Here is a 20880-nt window from a genome sequence, read left to right on the forward strand (position 1 = left end):
AATAACAACAGAACCTTGAAATGAGTCTCATTCCATAAATAAGATTTTAATATATATGATCTTTTACAAGGAAGAAATACCAGAGTCATGTCTATTACACAACGAATTTACCATTTTCTGTGTGTGGATGAAAGGAGGGGCTGGAGAACGGTCTCAAAAAAATTAATCAATTAGGAGATGACTATTGTAACAGCCTCGTATTCCTAAATGGTCCTTCAAACAGTTGGTTTTACTGGTTACAGCATAGGCTTAGCGTAAGTTTTCATTCACTTAGCAGATTTCAAAAGCTATATCTTACAGGGTTTGAAATGGTACATTTTTCAAAATATGCCCAAGAAACACAATTAGTATTTAGGGAAGATATTGATTGATATACATATGTTTTGCATGAGTATATGATTTCAACTGATGGAGCATTTTTCTCTTAAAAGTATTTTATTATTAACTAAATGGAATGTCCCATCTGATATCAACACCCAAGTCTACCTAAAAAACTATATACTAGAGCAAATGCACAAAATACGTTAAGCAAACGAATATTTTCTTTTTTGACATGAATTGGTGAAATATATACCGACCCATGTAGTCAGACGTATATATACTTACTGACAAAGATTAGGTTTCAGATGTCATGAAAACAGTACATTTTAGTTCCTTTAAGGGAGTTCAAGATCCTATTCCTTAAAATTTTAACTTAACCGTGAAAATTAAAGAAAATGCAAAAGACAAATGCATGACATCAAGTGAAATGCCTACTGATTTCTCAATTCAATAAAATAATAGTGAATAGTGGAAAGAATTTAATATTAGAAATGAATAAACTAGAGGCCCACCTAATCCTCTTAACTAGCTGTGTGACTTTAGGCAAAGCCCCTTAACTTCTCTGGGTCTCAGGTTTCTTATCTGTAAAATGTAACAGATATTTCATTATTTAAAGCAGATAAACTTTAAAGTCATCTTTCACTCTAAAATGTTAACATTACAGTCAGCCCTCTGCATCTGCAGATTTTGTATCCATGAGTCAACCAACTGTGAATCAAAAATATTTGGGAAAAAAATTCCAGGAACTTTCAAAAAGTAAAATTTAAATTTGCTACATGCCTGCGACTATTTACATAGCATTTACATTGTGATTTCAACTATTACATAGCATTTACTTTATATTAGGTATTATAAGTAATCTAGAGATGATTTAAAGTACAGAAAATGTGCGTAGGTTATATGCAAATACCATGCTATTTTATATAAGGGACTTGCGCATCCTCAAATCTTGGTATCCACGGGGTCCTGGAACCAATCCCCCCGCAGATACCAATGGGCAACTGTACTTTAAAAACGGACATTCCGGTTATATGTATTTATGTGGCCTAAATTTCTTCTATGCAGACATAAATTGTAGCATTTCACCATACCTACACTATGACGAAATAGCTTAAAGTATCACAGTAAGAACTAAGGCCCCACAGAACTTACTTACAATTCACCATTTCAGGGCCGCCTGGTGTTTTTAATTCCACTCGTATAAAGAACCACAAAAATGGTATCAGTTTGAAGCCATAAGAGTTACTAAATTTATCAGAGTAAATATGTGGAAGAAAAATTCAAATATTGCAGGAGAGATTAGGCATCCGGACTCTAGCTAAATTTCTTTTAAGCCATTTTGGGAAGTAAAACACAATCAAAAGTATTTTACCCAGGGAGAGAGCTAATGAAGCCAAGGTCACTGGCTCAGTTCCCATGTGAGCCATTAGCCGTGTTTCATTTGACGGTCACACACTTGCTACCCCCTTAACCCCGACTCACCATCCTTCACAATTGCACTAGTGGTCACAAAGGAAATTCAGCGAGACTGTTTGGATGCGTAAGCCAAAATCTCTCCCCTTTGCCAGAAAAATAACTCAAAGGTCAAGCCTCAGTGATATGGCCTCATCCAACTATAGATGGATCAGCTGACCATTGTATTTGTTATTATTTTTATCATCATCACCATCATTACGATGCTGGCAGCATCATGGCTAAAAGAGGAAGCTCTGGAATCAGACTGTCTAGGTTTGAGTCTTTACTCTCCCACTTACTAGTTCAATGACTTGGACAAGTGGTTTCACTCTTTAGGCCTTATTTTCCTCATTTTCAATGCAGGTATTATAATAGTATGGTGAAGAATGAATGAGTTAATCATATAGAAAATTCCTGACACATATTAAGTACTCAATAAACACTGTTATTATTATCTTTCCGTTGTCATTGCATGTAGAGTATTTAGCACTTTCTAGAAAGCATATATATGAGTTTCCTAGGGCTGTTGTAAACTAATTGAGTGGCTTCAAACAACAGAAATGTATTCTCTTACAGCTCTGGAAGTTGAAAGTCCAGAATCAAAGTACTGTCAGGACTGTGTTCCCTCCAAAGCCTCTAGAAAACAATCATTCCTTGCCCCTGCCAACTTCTGGTGGCCAAAGTTGTTCCTTGGTTTATGGCAGCATAACGCCAACTTCTTCCCCCAACTCCTCACAGACAGCTTCTCCCTGTGTGTGTCTGTGTCTCTGTAACAAAATTTCCCTCTCCTTTCTTTTATAAAGATATCAGTCCTTTGGATTTAGGCCTGTCCCATATCCAGTATAAACTCATGCTAACTTGATTACACCTATTTCCAAATAAGGTCACATTCACAGGAATCTAGGGGTTAGGACTTAAACATACCTTTTGGGGGGACACAATTCAACCCACTATAGCATCAAAACCAAAAGAAAAGAAAGAAAGAAAGACACAAGGAAAGGGGGTAAAGCAGAGAGAGGTAGAAGATCTATTGCTAGTAGTTATTTGGGGGAAATAGAAAATAAATAGCTTCAAGGAAATCACTAATTCTTTACCTATAGCTACAATGTGGCCGAAGCCAAGCCCTGCAAAAATACCTTTGGGCCATGAGTGAGAAACAAGGTAAGGCAAGCGGACCTCTTCTACATGGGTGGTGGCAAAACGCTGTAAAACTCCTGACTGAATTTTGGCTACGGCGCCCTCCCTCTGTTGTCGTGACTAGTAAGTTGTGACTTACTGAGACAAATTCCCTGGGCCCTGCACTGGATGTGAGGCATCCTTGATGATCTATTAAAACCCAAAGAAGGTGATGATCTGAGACTAGTGTTTTCCCTGAGGACTGGATGCCCCACAGGGAGGGTCACGTGTTGTACAATGTGCTTAAGCAAGTTCTCAGTCTAAGCTGTTGTCCAGTCAAAGCTTGCCTGCGTCTGTAAATAGTATTTTCCTCCCCAGGCAGTCTGACCCAGAAAAGATAGCCTGATAAGTCTTCTGCCCAAAAGAGCCAAAAAGGATGAGGAATCGGTGGCTTTAGCCCATCACTGATTTAATATATGGCATCACCATGACGTCACCATGTCCAGTTTTCTCCTCCCAGAAAGCAGTGCTCGGTTTCTACTATATTGACTCAAGTAAATATGTTCTCACAATGGCAAGACACAGCTCACCATAGCAAAACCCTCAGTGGGAGAAGGCTGTATACTTGGTCACAGTTTTAGGCTTTAATTTAGGGGTAGGAAGCACAAGTATAGGAAGAAAATGGTGATGAGGGATTCTGATATTTGAAAATGGTTGAGTTGCCCAAAAGAAGAACATAAAACTCACTGGATCAAATTCAGATAGAAAGCTGGCAGGTTACCAGATGCGTAATTGCATGTTGAATTGAGCTATAATCCTCAGCACTTCTGAAAACAATGAAGATGTGCAAAACGATAAACCACATTTGTTTTAAATAGCAGTATTTGCTTAGCATTGCTAATAACATCTTTTCTTAACACTCTGGTTAAGGCTTGAGAGTTACAAAAATAATGCTACCTTTTTTTGTGCAGGGAAGAAAAAAGAAAATGTATTGCGGGGAGAAAATGGTGCATCCTATGGGGGAAAAATCTGTATTTTGCGAGGAAAAAGAAAATGTGTTTGCTTTCCGGAAAGATAAATTTATGTATGTATTTTTTAAAAACAACCTTTTAGGTTTACAACGTACGCGTATAAGGTCTTTGTACACAACAGTGTGGGTTTTACACCAAGTCAAGAAGCAACTGTGACCACGTTAGCCGGGCTTCCGGAGAGAGGAGCTAACCTCACTGCGATTGTTCTCAACCACACGGCCATAGACGTGAGATGGACTAAACCAAGTAAGTCAGCTTCTCACATCTTTATTTCCCTTTCCCATATTCGTACCAAAATGAATTTAAAATGGACACATTAAAAAATGACAGAAACAAAAAGCCAAGTTCCCTGTGCTATTCTTCCTCAAAGGAAGTTCTCTCTCCTACTTGTCCATCCTTCTTGGGCCTTCTCTTCCTCCTTCCATTCCTTTTGGATGGGGAATGTAGTTTTTGTCACACCAGTTGTGATAGAAATGTCCATATGCTAATTTGATAGCGATATAATATTGTGCACTTTCCTGAAGAGCTCTGCCCCCATCTCATAATTCATCACTTATCAGCAAGATCTATTTACTAGGATTGCAGAAGTATGATGATTTTTTCCAAGTGAATTGTCTTCAGCACTGGTAACAGCCAGAATTCCAGCTTGATACAGGAGAAGGAAGCCTGGCCACCATCCCTGGACTTGCCACCATCACTGTTATTGCTTCAATAACACTGCGGTTCACCCTGGGCGCATTCAGAACACAACTTTATAGGCAGTTAGAAGAGCTCACATATGGATATAATCTGTTCCTGCAACTTTAGAAACCACAATAATTGAAATTTCAGATCTGGTTGGTCAGTAGAGTAGCATTTCCCAGCTGATCTGTTAATTTGTCGTGATCCATTATCACAATCAGAAAAAAACCAGACTGACTGTATCATGGAACGATGTATTGGAATCCTCCTTAGAAGCATCACTTGAGGTCTGGCAAATCGTTGAATCAAAACTTGCTAGACTATTACCAAATATTGAGAAATATCTGATTTGGAAATCCCCAATGAAAATATTCGTTTTGTAAAAGTAAACTGTATCTCCTAGGATAATCATCTACTAGTACATAAAAAGATGTAAAATGACTCCAGCTTGGGCAATCATAACCTTCTGATTTTGATTTTGTTATCACTTAAGACGAGAAGTGCTTCCTATTTCACTTAGAACATCTTGAGTGAATTTGCCCCTGATATGTTATATCAATTGTTGATTAAAACCAGTGTTAGGTGACATTAATTGTAAATTACAATTAGTACTGGTTATGTCGATCTACATTGCCACTAAATAAGCCATTTTTACCAAAAGACTATCGCTCTAGGGTTTTTGTAAGGTTGCAGATTTCTGATGATCTGTGTCACCTCTACTGGGATCTCTTAAACCATTTACATGGAAGAACATAAGTTAATTGATGGTTATGATTACCTTCTGAGACACCTCTGGGAAAAACTACAAAGTTTTTATCTGGAGATGGATTTTTATGTATAATATATTTTCACTCATCTCCCTCTTTCTATTTCACCCTCAATACCTGATTCATCTTAAAAACCTACTTAGAAAGGTGGACGCCCTCCCCCGCATCTGACATTTGAATACTTCTGTTAAGATCCGGCGGCTGAATTATCACCTGTATAGGTCCTTTATGTTATAATTGCATGCCTGAAGTAAGCGTGCTTATAAAAACTGACAAACCTAATAGATCTGAAGCAGCTCACTGAAGTTTCATTACCTTGGTAAGCTGAACCTCTGACCTTCAGGATGTAGGTAATGCAATCTGCTGTTATTTCCATTCATACCTTAGAAATCTTTCAGATAACTATTTGTGAGCACAAAGGTTAACTCTCAGAAGAGGGTCAGCTCTGTGAAAGTGTGTTGCATTATCATTTTCTTCCTTCCTGCAACCTGCTAAACTAAGTAAATTAAGTAGTCACTCCACTGTGAAAGGGCCACCTCTTTTTTGCAAGTTTAATTTCAATTGTTTTCCTGATTTGTAGGATAAAGTTGGACCTTGTCTAACATGCTAAAAGGCACAAAACTATAGGTTGAAAGTCATGAATAAGCTTATGAATATTTGCTTATTAAAAACCATAAAATATATTTTTCAAACATATTCTTTCTTAACTATGACCCTCCACATGGGCACACCATTTGGATAGCAAAATATCTCTGGTAGATTTTTACCACAGCTTAACAGAGATAGGTATTAAAGTTTTAGAAGCACCCATTTTAAATGTTTGCATCTCTGTGTTGATATCATGTGAGGAAAAAGCATCCCTGCATCTGTTCAGTTCATTTTTACGGCAAATATTCCAAACTGGCAGCACATGGACCATATTTACTCCCGTCCTCCATGCATTGTTTTGCCAGCAGCATTTGGAAAAAAAAAAATACTTTGCTAACATTTAACAATTAGAAGATTTCACATAAAGATGATGATGATTTTGGATTGATCTGAAAGACCCAATGATTGGGTGAAACTCTTCCCACATTGCTGAAGGGAAAATAATCAGCTGGCACTGGTTTCCCCTTTACACAGGCTGCACCCGCCTATCTTCCTGGTCCCTATATAGACATGAGGTTCTTAAACATGCTTTCCATAATGAAAGATAATAGTTCCACCTAAGTGAAACACCATGACGATAAATGATATTAGTGGGGGAAAAATCCCACTTTTATAAGAAAAGATACAAAAATACCTTCACTTAAATTGTTTATGCAGCCCTAGGAGTTAGAAACTGGTACTTAATAACTTACCACAAATTACAGTCAGTAGCACTTCTCACACTCAGACTTCGAGCTCACATCCCATTTTCGACTGTTTCTCCTGCATTTGTCCTTAATGCTTATTAGCACTTTGTCAAGAGTGATTTAGTGAGATCCTTCCCATTTTGACTGCTCACTCTAAAATAAATGGTGAAAAATGCCCACGAGGGAAGGGGGTAGAAAGGCAGTGCCGCTTCTTAGGTCTCCTCACTAACGAGGTCATTGACAGCCGGAAAAGAGCAAGAAAACACTGGAGGTGGTGAGAGAGGAAGGAACTGAAAAAGAGGAAATGGAAAAAATCATACAAGGGCTGTCCACTTGACCATCTGTCAAGAGCTCCCCCTGACCTTCAGACGTTGACATCCTATATCATATCCTCCTTATCCGTCTCTCCCCTTCCTCTTTTTCTTCCATCTTTCCTCTTTCTCTTTTCCTCTTTTACTTTCCTCCCTCCCTTTCCTTTCCTTTCCTTTCCTTTCCTTTCCTTTCCTTTCCTTTCCTTTCCTTTCCTTCTTCCTTCCAGGAACATTTTTTTCTAACTTTTTTGTCGTGGGCCCTGGTACTACAAAGACTAATGATGTAACTCCTGTATTATAATATCTCACTGAACTCTCCAGAAAATTTGTAAAGTATGAAGGCATCACCATTAAAAAAGTTTTAATCCACATAAAATTTAAATCCACATAAAATTAAATCCACATAAAAAGCATCTGCCTCATCTTGCTCTCTTAACCAGAAACCGCTAGATTTTGTAGCTAGAAGAATTTTTGACTTGTCGGAACTTACCTTGTTCAGGTGGCAATACGTATGCTCATTCCAAATCTCACCTCTTTTGAAAGCACCCACCATCATTGGCTCACCTTGTCCCTCTGCTTCCCCTCCCATCGCTCCAGTTACCAAAACAAATAGACTGGATGCGCCTTTTCCACTGGCTTTCTGCCTGTTCACTTGTGTACCTTCTGTAATCTGACCTTCTTCCCTTGCATTCTACTGATTTGGTCGTCTTGAAATCATTCTCATAATGGCCCAATCCAATGCTCTCTTGGTAGTGCCATCCTATTCTGTTTCTCTGTGGTAGTGGGTCCATAAATGACCCCTCCTTACTCAAATTCTCCCTCCTGTGTCACCAGCTACTCTTGTTCTCATCCCCTAAAAACTTTTTTTTTTTAAGTTTTTACAGTTTTATTGAGAAATAATTGACATACACCACTGAATAAGTTTAAGGTATACAGCATGATGGTTTGATTTATATATATTATAAAATGATTACCACAACAAGTTTAGTTCTCATCCATCATCTCATATAAATATAATAAAAAGTATTTTTTTTCCTTAGGATGAGAACTTTTAAGACCTGCTCTCTTAACTATTCTCCTATATATTATACAGCATATATAACAATTTTCCTATATATTAAACTATCATCATCATGGTGTATGTTGCATCCCTAGTACTTATTTTTTTTTAATTTTAATTTACTTTTTTATACAGCAGGTTCTTATTAGTTATCTATTTTATACGTATTAGTGTGTATATGTCAATCCCAATCTCCCAGTTCATCCCACCTGCGCCCCCCCCCCCCACAAAGACTTTCTCAAAGTTCCTCCTGAGTATTTTTCACCCTCTAACTCTCTTGTTGGTGATTCCATCTAAGTGTTTTAAATTCGCCTAACTAGAAAAGTGGCAAAACTCTGTGAAGCCATATGAAGGAATAATTTTTAAAATAGGCTTTGGAATCAGGGAAACTTATGTTTGACTCCCAGTTGCAGTCTTTTCTAGCACTATGACCTAAAACAAGCCACTTAACTTCAGTATATCCTAGTTTCCTAATTCAGAATACGGAGATATAATAACTGCCTTAAAATATGATGATAAAGATGAAATAATATATGTTTAGCACTTAGTAATCATTTAGTATTGGTATAAAGTATTGTTCTCTCTCTAAAATGTTTGCAGTGCTTTCAACAGCATTTTACCAAAAAACCTGGAGAGCCATTTCTTTCGTTTGCTTGCTTTGGGTTTTGTTTTGTTTTATGTTAATCATTTAGAGTCATTTTTTTTTTCAAAACAAACTATATAGATGTATAGTCGATTTACAATGTTGTATTAGTTTCAGGTGTACAGCAAAGTGATTCAGATAGATAGATACATAGATACATAGACACATAGATAGATAGATAGATAGATTCTTTTTCAGATTCTTTTTCATTATAGGTTATTAGTGAAGCCATTTCTAATAAAAAATTGGGACATAATTTTGCAAAGCATTCAGGTAAAAGCATGTCTACAGTAAGCTGAAGATGGATAAAGACCAAATCTCACTTTATAATTACCTGACTTGGGTAGAAGGTAGAACTACTAACCACTGCTAACTCCCCTTTTCCTTTTAGTGGTGGTGCTGCATGTCCACCAATCTAGACTACCTTTACTAGCCTCCTTTGCAGTTCGTTGTGGCCATGTGACTGTGTTTCTGCCAATAGAATGTGAAAAGAAATATGAGTCTTTTGGGGTCATAACCACAAAACACTAGGTACATGCCTATCTGTTCTCTCCCTGGACTAGACTGTGGATGCTGCAGTGTTCTCAGTTTCAACTCTGCAGGCATGGCCAACACCCTAAGAGATCCAAAGCCACATAAGAGAAAGAACCTGGGTTCTTGAATGACCACACAGAGCATAATCTGATTCACTTACTTTGAAGCTATTGTGTGAGTTACAGATTAACATTTATTGTATTTAAGTCACTTTATTTAAGGGCTTCTTGGTTACAGTAGCTTAGCTGACTGTCTCTGTCCCTCTCTGCCCATATCAGTTCACTTTAAGAGCAGGAATGATCTGTCCTGTTTCCATGGCCAAATATAGAATGATGAATAATTAACACATTTCATATACATTTCCTTTAAATACAGTTTTCTCTGGAAGGTTATTGATTGAAAGGAGCTGGAACACAATGAGAGGCTAAAGGAGCTGGGGGCAGGGTGGGTTCCAAAATGCAGGTATTTGTTTTAGTTGCATAAACTAGATAGAAGGCATCTGATATCTTGCTGGGAAAAATAAGGAGCCTGGCTTGGATCATAGCTCAAGAGACTCTACCCACTTCTTCATGTGAGCAGTTTTACCCTCAGGCAGAGTAAAAATTTTCTTAAGAAGTAGTTGTGATAAGTTCAAGTTTTCCAAGATGTGCTTAGTTGATGACACAGAGCTCTGCACAATAGAAATTGGGGAACTGGACTCTAATTTGAGAATCTGTGAGCAAGAAAAGCACTTCTATTATAAAATAGCCTTAATAGGTTCCTTCCAAGTTTCTATATTGGAACAAACTTACCACCCACTGAGCCTGCTGAAGAATTCAATCCTAGACAAATCAATTAGGAGACCTATTAAGTGGAATGGTTTACTGTAATTGCTCTAGATCAGGGCCACAAACTTTTTTGTAGAGGCCCAGAGAGTAAATACTTTAGGTTTTGCAGGCAATATACATTCTCTGTTGTAACTACTCAGCTTTGCCATTGTGGCATAAAAACAGCAATAGATAACTCTTGTGGGCACTGAGATTTGATTTTCACGTGTCGTGAAACACTATTATTCTTTTGATTTTTTTCCCAACAATTTAAAAGGGTAAAAACCATTCTTAGCTCACAGGTTACATACAAAGAGGTGGCAGGCCAGATTTGGCCAACAGGACAGATTTCACTCATGGTAAAATCATGAGTTTGTTGACCCCTGATCTAGATGATAAAGATCTAGAGGACATAACTGATATTGATAACAATCTCTAAAAATAATCCAACAGCATATACAGAGTGTAATCCTTTTGCAAGAGGACTTTCAACCAGCCCATCTAATAACTGTTTTAAATTATTTGGAAATCCATTACCAAGGAGAGGGGCTTGTTCTAGATTTGAGAATTTTCTATGCCTAAGACCACATTTCTGACCTGTACATGGAGAGCACCAGCAAAAATGTCATTTAATAGCAAAGATTTTATCCAAAGTTTATAACCCTCTTCTTCAACTCACTGAGGTTGACCTGATATGCTACAGTTAGAGCAATACCTACTTATAAATGTCTGTGGTCTATAAAATATGGGTTACTGAGAACAGGATTAGAATACCTGAGAAATATTTCCCAATGTACACATATTTAACGTAATCTCGTAGGAAATCCTCATACCATCCTGCTGCTTCAAACACAAGTTGGTATTCATAGCTTAACTCCAAAGTATATGTATAACTCTACTTCAGATATTCACACTTTAATTTTGAAGTAAACCTGGTGACCACAAAAACACTTCAAACTCAAGAAGTCTCAAGTGAAACAATACCTTTCAAATCCTCCATCCCATAATTACTCCTATGTTTTCATCTTGATTCCTAGGATTCACACAAGACCCAAGACCAAAACTCGGACTTTTATCTATATCTCTTCCTTATCCCTTTCTCAACTCTCCTGGGTCATTTAAGGACCTTGGCTCTTTCCATGTGGTGCATCCACATTCCTTCAGGCCTTGAGATCCTTCTCTTGCTGGGAAAACTAGAGACAATCAGAGATGGTCAATTGGTCTTTAACATCTCGGTCCAAAAATGGCACAAACTGGCCACAGGACCTCACCCAGATGCAAGGAGCCCAGGAAATGTAGTCTACCTATTTGACAAGAAGAGAGACACATGGGTATCGGTGAGTGCTAGGGATTTTTACCACAACTTTTCTGTAGTGATTTTTAAAGTTTAATTGCCATTTAGCCCGTTAATGCTGCTAGTAGTTAGTGATGTCTTTCTTGATTTTTCTGTGTCTCTCTATTCTATGTATGATCAAGAATTTAGTGTAGTGTTACTTTCCTAGCCCTTCTCACCTGCCACTTTCAATGCTTGGTTTATAAATTATTATATAATCATTTTACATAATTAACTTCTCTAGTTTTGATATTTTATCATCAATTCTTAAACTTCCCTAATCTTAAGTTCTGGATCTTGATTCATCGTTTTGTTTTCTAGACAACATTATTGGAAAATTTTTATAATTAAAGTTAAATAAGTTAAATAAATGAGCTATATATTCTCTTAACTTCTGCCTAAATAAGAACATTTGTCTGTTGTCTTTGCACATTCTCTTAATTTTTACCTATATAAGAAAATCTTTCTGCTGTATTTGCACATAAATAATGACTTAGCTGTGTATGAATTCTTGGATCAAAATATTTTCCCTCAAAACTTCTTGAAATTTTTCCATTATCTTCCAAATTTGTTGTTCCAGAGAAGTCTGAAACTTGCCTGATTTTTTTTTTCTCCTTTGTAGACGATATTTTAATTTTTAGTTTATTTGAGAAATGTCATAATGATCCATGATATGCCTGTGTTTGGGTATATTGCCATTATTTTAGCCAAAACTGTATTAATCTATTCAATTTATAGACATAAACCTTCATTTTGGGTCAGGTTTTATGGGATATCTTATATCCATGATTATTTGTTCCATTTATTTTTCAAGTTAATTAAATTTTTTTCATTCTCTGTTCTCAATATCTAAAATTTTGACATTCACTGATTTCTTCTTAGTCATTTTCCTCTTTATTTTTTTCCTGTCCTACATTTTTAACTCTGTCCTTTTCTGCTTTCAATGTGGATTTTAATTCTGCCATTGCTTTTTATGTTTCCTTACTTTCCTTTCTTATTTAAGAAGGTCATTTAATATCTTCATGTCTTCATGTCTATCTTTCCACAAAACAGTCACCTGTTTCCTAGAGCATCTTTTGCACAAAGGCATGTCCCTTTTGTTATTTTTAAAAACACCATGCAAATGTTTTATAAAGCTTTCATCTTATTTGTATAGAAGTAGTATATGAAAGACAAATTCTACTTTTGGAAGTTCTGGACAGTGTTTCCCTTATCTTATGCTATCAAGAACCCTTGTAATTCATGTTGTTCTCTTTTCAAAAAGAGAAATATATTCAGGTCCAGTTTTTACCAATCCACAGGGAGGGTGAAATTTGCTCATCTCCTTATTCCAGCTATTTCAATTCTAACAGCGTTCCTCAAGGTCAGCAACCTTGAATTGTGTGTTGGCCAGTGGAACTGAGGATGTATCTTCTGTTTCTTAGCTGGTTCACTGACTTAGAGCCCACTGAAATTTGAAAACCTTGTTTGAACAATGTAAAAAGACACTCCTTTGCATGTACCGCTCCCTGAACTTCTCACAGTATGACTAGGAACATGAAGATCATTTAATCTATTTAATGTGTTTCTACTGTTTGTCTGTGTTTTGGACTCTGCACTGTAATGTCAATGAAGGAAGAAAGAGGAATGTTGAAGCAGATGGCGAGAGGCAGGGCAGTGCAGAAACCTGGCCCCTGTTGCCTAGAGATGCTGCCTGTTTCTGGTTAGAAGAGTCTCATCCCATGGAGGAAGCAATGGAACTGAACCCCATCTTTTCCTTTCTTCTTTGGGACAACAGATTCTATTCTGTTTCAGGGGGTTGACATATGGCGCATGGCTAAGAATGGACATTTAATGACATTTCATCCAGATATTGTCGTATGATCTTTGCTCATCTTGAACTTACAGTGCTAGCCCCAATATTTTCAGTGTATATGCACAGGTCCATTCCCTGGAACTTGATAGAAGAGATATCAGGCACATTTAACCATGGTAAAATCCATTTATATTTCTGAGTAGAATTTGAAAGCATTTCATTAATACTGTATCTTTAGGGCTTGAATTTCTAACCGGCGTGCTCATGTAACAAACTAAAATACAACAAGAACTTCAAATCTAGCAGACTTTCTGTTATATCTTAGCTGCCATAAATTAATGAGGAATCATACTGTAGGGCAGCAGAAAATAATTCTAATGATAGAAGGAACTTTTGCCCTCACAGAACCAGTGACTCTGCTGTACTCGACAAATATTATCATTTGGGAAAATAGCAATGGACACGAAGAGTCAGTTCCCGACAATGCATTATAATGACCTCATTATTAAAGGCGCTTACGTTTTGTGACATCAGAGAAAAGAGACATCTCAATCTCCAGAGTTTTCCGAAGTAGTTGCTAAAGATCTCTTACTATAAACTCTTTCAACTCTACTGGCATACCAAACGTTTTTAACTATTGCTGGATGCTAGGCCAAAGTGGTAGTGTGCTCAGGAAACAAACAAACAATAAAAATCAAGCGAGCATTCAGTTTTGATGTAAGACCCCCCCCCCCAAGATCTTAATGAACAGGGGTTCTTAAAAGAAAGTCAAGCAGTTCCCAAAACCATATTCCTTTTCATGGCCGTACGCCAGGATCTCACATATTAGAGACACTGTACTTCAATGACCATAAAGAGAAATGCCACCTTTCCCTCCCCATCCTTACTTAGTGCTGCAGAACAGTGTTAACACAGCTTTTACATACAATTTTTGGAGCTTTTACATACAAAACTCCAACCCTAACACACATCAAGGTTAAGGTCTTCAAAAATAATGCTAATTGAAGCAGAGCAGTATACTGTTTTCTACCTAAGAAAATCTGAGTGTTGTGTGTCTTCTTTTTAAAGCATCGTAATAGGAAAATCATGAGAAGAACTTAGTGCAAGAATGGAGAAATTGGGTGAAAGGAAAAAGAAAACAACAAACTGGTCTTTGAAAGGACAAGGGCTGAGGAATTGCTGAGTTATATTTGTGAGACAGTAAGCAATTCCTTTTAGCATCCTTTAAGAGCTTGTCTACATCATACAGACAACAGTGAACTAGGAGAAAAGGATGGGAGCCTTGATCAAAATTCAAACATCATCCTAGGATCCTACTGAGTGAATCTTTAAGGAGAGCATACTACTTCACTCTGCTACATCAACAGTGCACATAACAGGGTATCTGTCTAAACATTCTTCCAGGTATCACTTAGCAGATTTTGCTAGCAAGTGAAAAAATTCCTCAAGTTTTAGAATCTGTGTCAGGACATGCCCTCATTTGTATTAGCATAGAGTTCTCTCTAGAACTATTACTTATGGACAGAAGTTCTTCCCTGTACTGCGTATTTTTATTTTACTCAATTTCCTGTCATAAGTATTATATCAAAGTTTTGAAGATTAGTTGTATACTTATAAATATTAGGTTGGCCCAGAAGTTCATTTGTTTTTTTTTTATTTAGTTTTAAGTGAAAATAAAAGATAAAAGACACAGTTTTCATTTTCTCCAAGAACTTTATTGAACAACGTATTCACTAACCGAACGAACTTTTTGGCCAATCCAATAGCATAATTAAAATATTTAAAAGCAATTTAAAAGTTTATTTTCCTATGAAGTTAAGACTCTATGCAATTAATTATGAGATGGGGGTGGAATCACCTATGTTTTAAAAAGGTAAAACCCAGCACCCCTCTAAGGGGTATTCCCTAAGCTTTCCCTTTTCTCATTCTAGGAATAGCTAATGGTAGTGTATTCTCTGTCTTTTCCCCCCGAGACCCTTTTATATCAGCTACACTTACAGTGTCCTGTGTTAATTGTTAACAGCTTTTCAAGACCTACAAGGTGATGTTGAATATTATACACTTTTTTGGAGTTCTGCTACCGCCAATGAATCTCGAAAGCTCCTCCCAGATGTAAACTCTCATGTCATTGGCCACTTAAATCCAAACACAGAGTATCGGATTTTTATCTCTGTTTTCAACGGAGTCGCCAGCATTAACAGTGAAGTGCTGCATGCAACCACTTGCGACGGCGGTGAGTCCAGATTTCAAGGGATGCTCGGCTTCAGAGATGCGAATGAAATTGATTGATTCTCGCTGGGGCTGAGATCAGTCATCCTTCCATTATAAAATTTCCGGTGTTGGAGGGAAGGGGGTCGGAGCTAAAATGCTTAAGTGCTGGCTGTCGTCAAGTGGCAGATCAATAAGTGGTCCCGTGGAGACAGCGACACAAGGCTCCAATCATGGGATATTAGCCCAGTTTGTTCCTGTTCTTTTCAGTGTATGCTTAGTTGGGAGCTGAGTTCACATCAATACATGGTGACATTTAGAAACATTTTTTTTTAAGAACTGCTCTCAGAAGCAGGATGCTATTCACAACGACAGCCAAGCACAGTGAGGGCCCTCCCTGAGTCACCAGAAATGGTAGGTGGAAGTTCAGCCACTGAGAAAAATTGCCTGTGACTCACTTCTAAGCCAGTTAGCAAGGGGATGGAAACAAGGGAAGCAACTTGTGAATCTGAAATGTGTTTGGAATGGTCTTTCTAATCTTTTTGGCTTTCTAAAGTCTCATTATAAACATTATAATATCATTACCTCCAAGCAAGCGTTCCAGGTCATTAACAGAGCACTTTAAGTGTGGAACCCATTTCCCTTCGTGGTGCCAAAGGTTGACACCTTTTGTTTATAAAATAGAATGGATCACAAGGACAATTTTTCAACTAGTTAAGATGAGCTCTTGTGATAAAAATAGGTCTTTGCATAGTTATTTCTGACATGCTTGAATAATTGTATAATTTAACGCCAAGCAAGATTTTTTTTCTAATGTTAGATTTCATCATTACCTATGGTAATCAACATTCCAAATCATTTACATAATGACAATATTGCATCATTGCTTCATATTGCTTGAGTTACAAGCTAGTAACATCAAATGATTTTTCACGTTCCACCAGCCTCGATAGATTTGAGTTATATTTTTTTTGCTTAAGGAGCAAATTTTCTTTCTTTTTTTTTTTTTTTCTTCCCTGAGAGGTTTGGAGGAGTGCAGGGATGGGAAAAGAGACAAATAATAGATATGTGTTAGTGGTGCAGATGGGTGAATAATTTATCATCATATCCCACTGGTCACATAGTATTGAAGATTAGCACTACGCTGGTGGTATAAAGCATTTTACCACCAATTCTCATGGTTTCTAACTGAGAGTATAATAAGCCAATTTACAGAGGACTACAGACTGTGATAACTTCATCAGAGGAAAGCAGATAAGCAACAAACCCTTCACTCAACCTAAATACTAATCGGCATTTAGTTTAACAAGTGCTTTTTCAGAGGCAGCTGGAGTTTATTCAGTTTCTTCCTTTAATTCCAGAGCCTCAGGGCATGCTTCCTCCAGAGGTTGTCATCATCAACAGTACAGCTGTACGTGTCATCTGGACAGCTCCTTCAAACCCAAATGGTGTTGTCACTGAATATTCTGTCTATGTAAATAATCAGCTCTACAAGACTGGAATAAATGTGCCTGGGTCTTTCATTCTGAGAGACCTGTCTCCCTTAATGATCTATGACATTCAGGTTAGAACGTTGTTTTTTTGAAGGTTAAGCTTATGGGTGTGTTAAATAAAACATGCTGGGTTATGTCTCTTAGTGGATACCTTCCATCTTGGTTACACATGATTTATTTGCTGGGGAAGGGGAGAGAAAAGAGGGAAATTGATCTGGATTAAATCTGTTTGGGGCGGGCAAACACACGAGTCACTGGAGAGGGGATAATGGAACTGTGGAAAGTGATGGTGATGAGGATGGTGATGATATTGTCACTGGCAAAAGGAAGCAGATCATGTGTTTGCAGTCAGTCTTGCCAAGCAGCTTGCCTTTTTCCTGGTTCTTTTACTGATAACCAAACCAGAATTAGCCTATAACTGTGGAGATATTCTTTCTACTCCTATTTCTGCTACTTATTAAATGTCATAACTTTAGGGAAGTTACGTAACCTCTCTTGGTGTTGATTGTCTCTTTTGTAAGAGCAAAGGACTAGATGACTTAAAACATTCTATCCCCCTCTAGCACTCTGTGATTCTGAACCCAACACCAATAACAAAAATAAATGAATGTATGGCAGACGAAAAATATTAGAAGATTTTATCTGAGGATGAAAGAAATATATCTGTTCATCCTTCAACAAATGTTCAATGATCCTCACCTATATGAAAGCAATTGTATTTAAGTTTTTTGCCCTTGGGCCTCTTTGAGAATCTGTTGAAGTCAGTGCACACTGCCCTAGAAAAATGTGTATATTTTGATGTTTATGTGACAAAAGTTAACATGCAATTTCAGAGAGTGCATTGACCATTTGAGAGCCAACTGCTAGATCTCTTTGAGATCTACTGATCTTAAAAGTAGAAAAAATATAAAGAATATTAAGGCATATAAAACAAGGAACTTACCTTCAAGGAATTGGACATCTTGTCAGAGCGCTAGGATATAAAAGATAACGAGGCCAAATGCAAAAATTAATGATAAAAACAGGCTTTTTCAGAAGCTCAAAGTTTAGAGAGAAGCGTTGCCATATGGTAAATTTTTAACTAAACTACGCTCCTTCTAAAATTTATGAGAGCTTTTTAAATATTTTTCAGAAGATATTAAGTGCGGAAGTTGTATTTGACCACAGAAAACTTCACTGGCTCTGTTCATTAAGTGAACATTTCCCCAGCCCCTTCTTTCCCACACATATGAAGGTGAAACATATGTAAGCATCTAGCTACAACCAATGCATTAGCCTCTCCACTACTAGGCCTAGCTTCCTAAGAAAATAACATAAAAAGATATTTCATAAAAGAAGAAATGTGCATTGATTATTTGTCATTATGTTCCATGATTCCCATCTACCCACCTGAGTTACCTTAGCCTGGACCAGTGGACTGATATTTTTGTTCATGACTCTTAGAGTGAATCTATGTATATGTGTAGCTCATCAATCACATTATAAAATGAAAATCACATTCAAAATACATAGAAATATAACTTTATGAACAAGGTTAGCATAGGAAGGTGATGAAGGATTTGCTGTATTTTCCTCTTTGGGACACTGGTGGAGAAAACCAACTGAGCCCTTGAAAGGCAGCTTATTCATTTGCTTTTTATAGGACTCAAAATACATCCTGGGGGTGAGATCACTGGGTGCTGTGCATGCATGTCCAGCATCAGTTTTCCAACCATAGAGCAAGGGTTGACATGTAAGCGTTCCAGGCATGTTCTACTCTGACAGGCTTCACTCAGACCTATTGGTTTGAGTCACTAATGGCCTGAGGAGAGTGCATTTTGATCCAATTTGGGACATGGAAACAGATGAGGAGACAAAAGACCAAATTAGAATCTAACACTTAGATTTTGTTATAAGATGTTCTTATTCTTCATAACTGTATTTTTATGAAGCTCCTCGCCGTCCAGAAATGCTGCACTTGAAATAGTTGTTGCATTACTGGGAATTTGAATATCAAATTTCAAAGATTTTTATTTCTGATGTGAAGGGTGATTTGGCTCCATTTAAAATATGCACTTAACTGATATGCCTAATACTTTAAAACTAAGATTCTCTATACTAACCCCCTCTGTAAAATAGCCACTGATTTTAAAGCAGACATGTAGATGCACCAACGCATCTGCTTTTTTGAATGAATCATTTTACATATCCCTTTTTAAAGGGAATAAGCATTTCCATTTTTAATTCAATTTTATCTCTTTTTATGCCCCAAAGATGGAGACTTGGAATATTGCATTATCAAGGAAGTGAAAATATTGACAGATTTCTCTAAAGTCAAAGTAAAAGCTTTCTGGAGGATCATTTAAATACACTTAAGTTTAGAACTTAAAGCTGTGCTTATTATTTAGATAATAAGACAGTAGGGTACAGTAAAGCCTGAATCAGATATTTCATATCTTATCAGTTTGATCATATTCCCTGATTTCTCTGACCCCTCCATTTACAAACTTCTGAACGTGGAGTTGTAAAGATTCAATAAAATTATCTATGCAAGTACCCATCATAATATTTGGCATATAAAAGATTCAGTTGAGTTGATTTTGAGTTATCTCACTATGCATCATATAGTCAAATATTTCCCAATATGCATGAAGTTTTATTGTCCTTAATTCTATTATAGCAAGCATATTTTAAGTTCATCTGCCTGTAAGTTTTTTGAGGTTTCATTGGACATATTCAGAGTAAACAGCCTTGACAGTGTTTAAATATCTACTAAATATTAGCTCAAAATGCTATGTGGCATAAATATATCACACAAAAGCATTATAAAAACTCCCATTTAGGTGCAAACTGCCCCATGAACAAAGCGATGTAGCTACTAAATATAACACATAGCGCATTTGTCTTTCCTCAAATGCCAGTTGAAATTCAGAGAACAGTGTTGCTTTAAAGGCTCAGGATTAGTGTTTAAGATTCATCAGTATCTAGTATCCTCCATTTATGTATTAAATGCTGAAAGTAAATTAGCATTGGAAAAAGTGCAGTTCCTCTTTGGTTTACACTTTAATGGAGAGCAGAAGGGTGTCGCTTTGTAGATTGTCCACAAGCGACCTCCTGTATGTTCATCTGTTTCTCCCCACCTTATCGAATATGTTCCTTCTGTGTTACTGATGCTTGATGAACCTGATTTCTAATCTTTAGTTATTCCACCCTCCTCGGTTTTTATTCAGATTAGGTGGCAGAATTAAAGGGTGAGTGATGAGTTTCTGCTGTGATTAAGGTAAAAATACAATTGCAGCTGGAACAAATGGATATAAAATAGCTCAGCCATATTGGAAAGCTTCCCTAGACCTCATTTTTCTTCCATTAGACATTAGCATTGAGGCTATTTGCTATAAAGTGTCAAGACTTCCAGAAGATATCATCATTAACCCTCTCTTGTTATAGATCCAGAGAGCAGTATGCAGTGATAACATATTATGCTTGCCAACTGTCACCTAAACATCCTCCCTTCCTTAACTGTGCTCCAAATAGACGAATATGTGTGTCTCTTTCTGAATGGTTGGAACCAGAAACTAAACATCACCATTTGAATCACTAGATCAATTGTTCTGAGCTCATTTCTGTGCTTTATTTTGACCTTTCCCACCAGACTCAATTAACATAAAAAATTAAGATTGATTAAACCCTAAGATGCTGTAGAGAACTATGAGACTCCTGTGAAATGAGGGTGGGTGAGGTTCAGTCCATCGGCAATCTGTATTTTGAAAATATTTGCAATAATTCGTTTCTAAACTAACATTTGCAGGTTGAAGTCTGCACAAAATATGCCTGTGTGAAAAGCAATGGAACCCAAATCACCACCATGGAAGATAGTCCAAGTGATATACCAGCTCCCACAATTCATGGCATCACTTCAAGGTACAAATTTTTGTCAATTAATCTAAAGAACTGATCATAAACAATGAAAATAAAAATCAAAGGTATCATCCCAGCCATGATAATCTCATTTA

General features: G+C 37.0%; 1 protein-coding gene across 1 annotated transcript in view; it reads left to right on the forward strand.

Annotated features, from left to right (window-relative positions):
* Positions 1-20880, forward strand: part of USH2A (usherin) — an 815986-nt gene that overhangs the window by 550114 nt on the left and 244992 nt on the right. Inside the window, 4 exon segments of the mRNA XM_032639255.1 lie at positions 4006-4169; positions 15211-15420; positions 16757-16959; positions 20676-20788. Coding sequence (XP_032495146.1) covers positions 4006-4169; positions 15211-15420; positions 16757-16959; positions 20676-20788 — 690 coding nt within the window.

This window comes from Phocoena sinus, chromosome 1 (assembly GCF_008692025.1).
Source record: "Phocoena sinus isolate mPhoSin1 chromosome 1, mPhoSin1.pri, whole genome shotgun sequence".
Lineage (NCBI taxonomy): Eukaryota > Metazoa > Chordata > Mammalia > Artiodactyla > Phocoenidae > Phocoena > Phocoena sinus.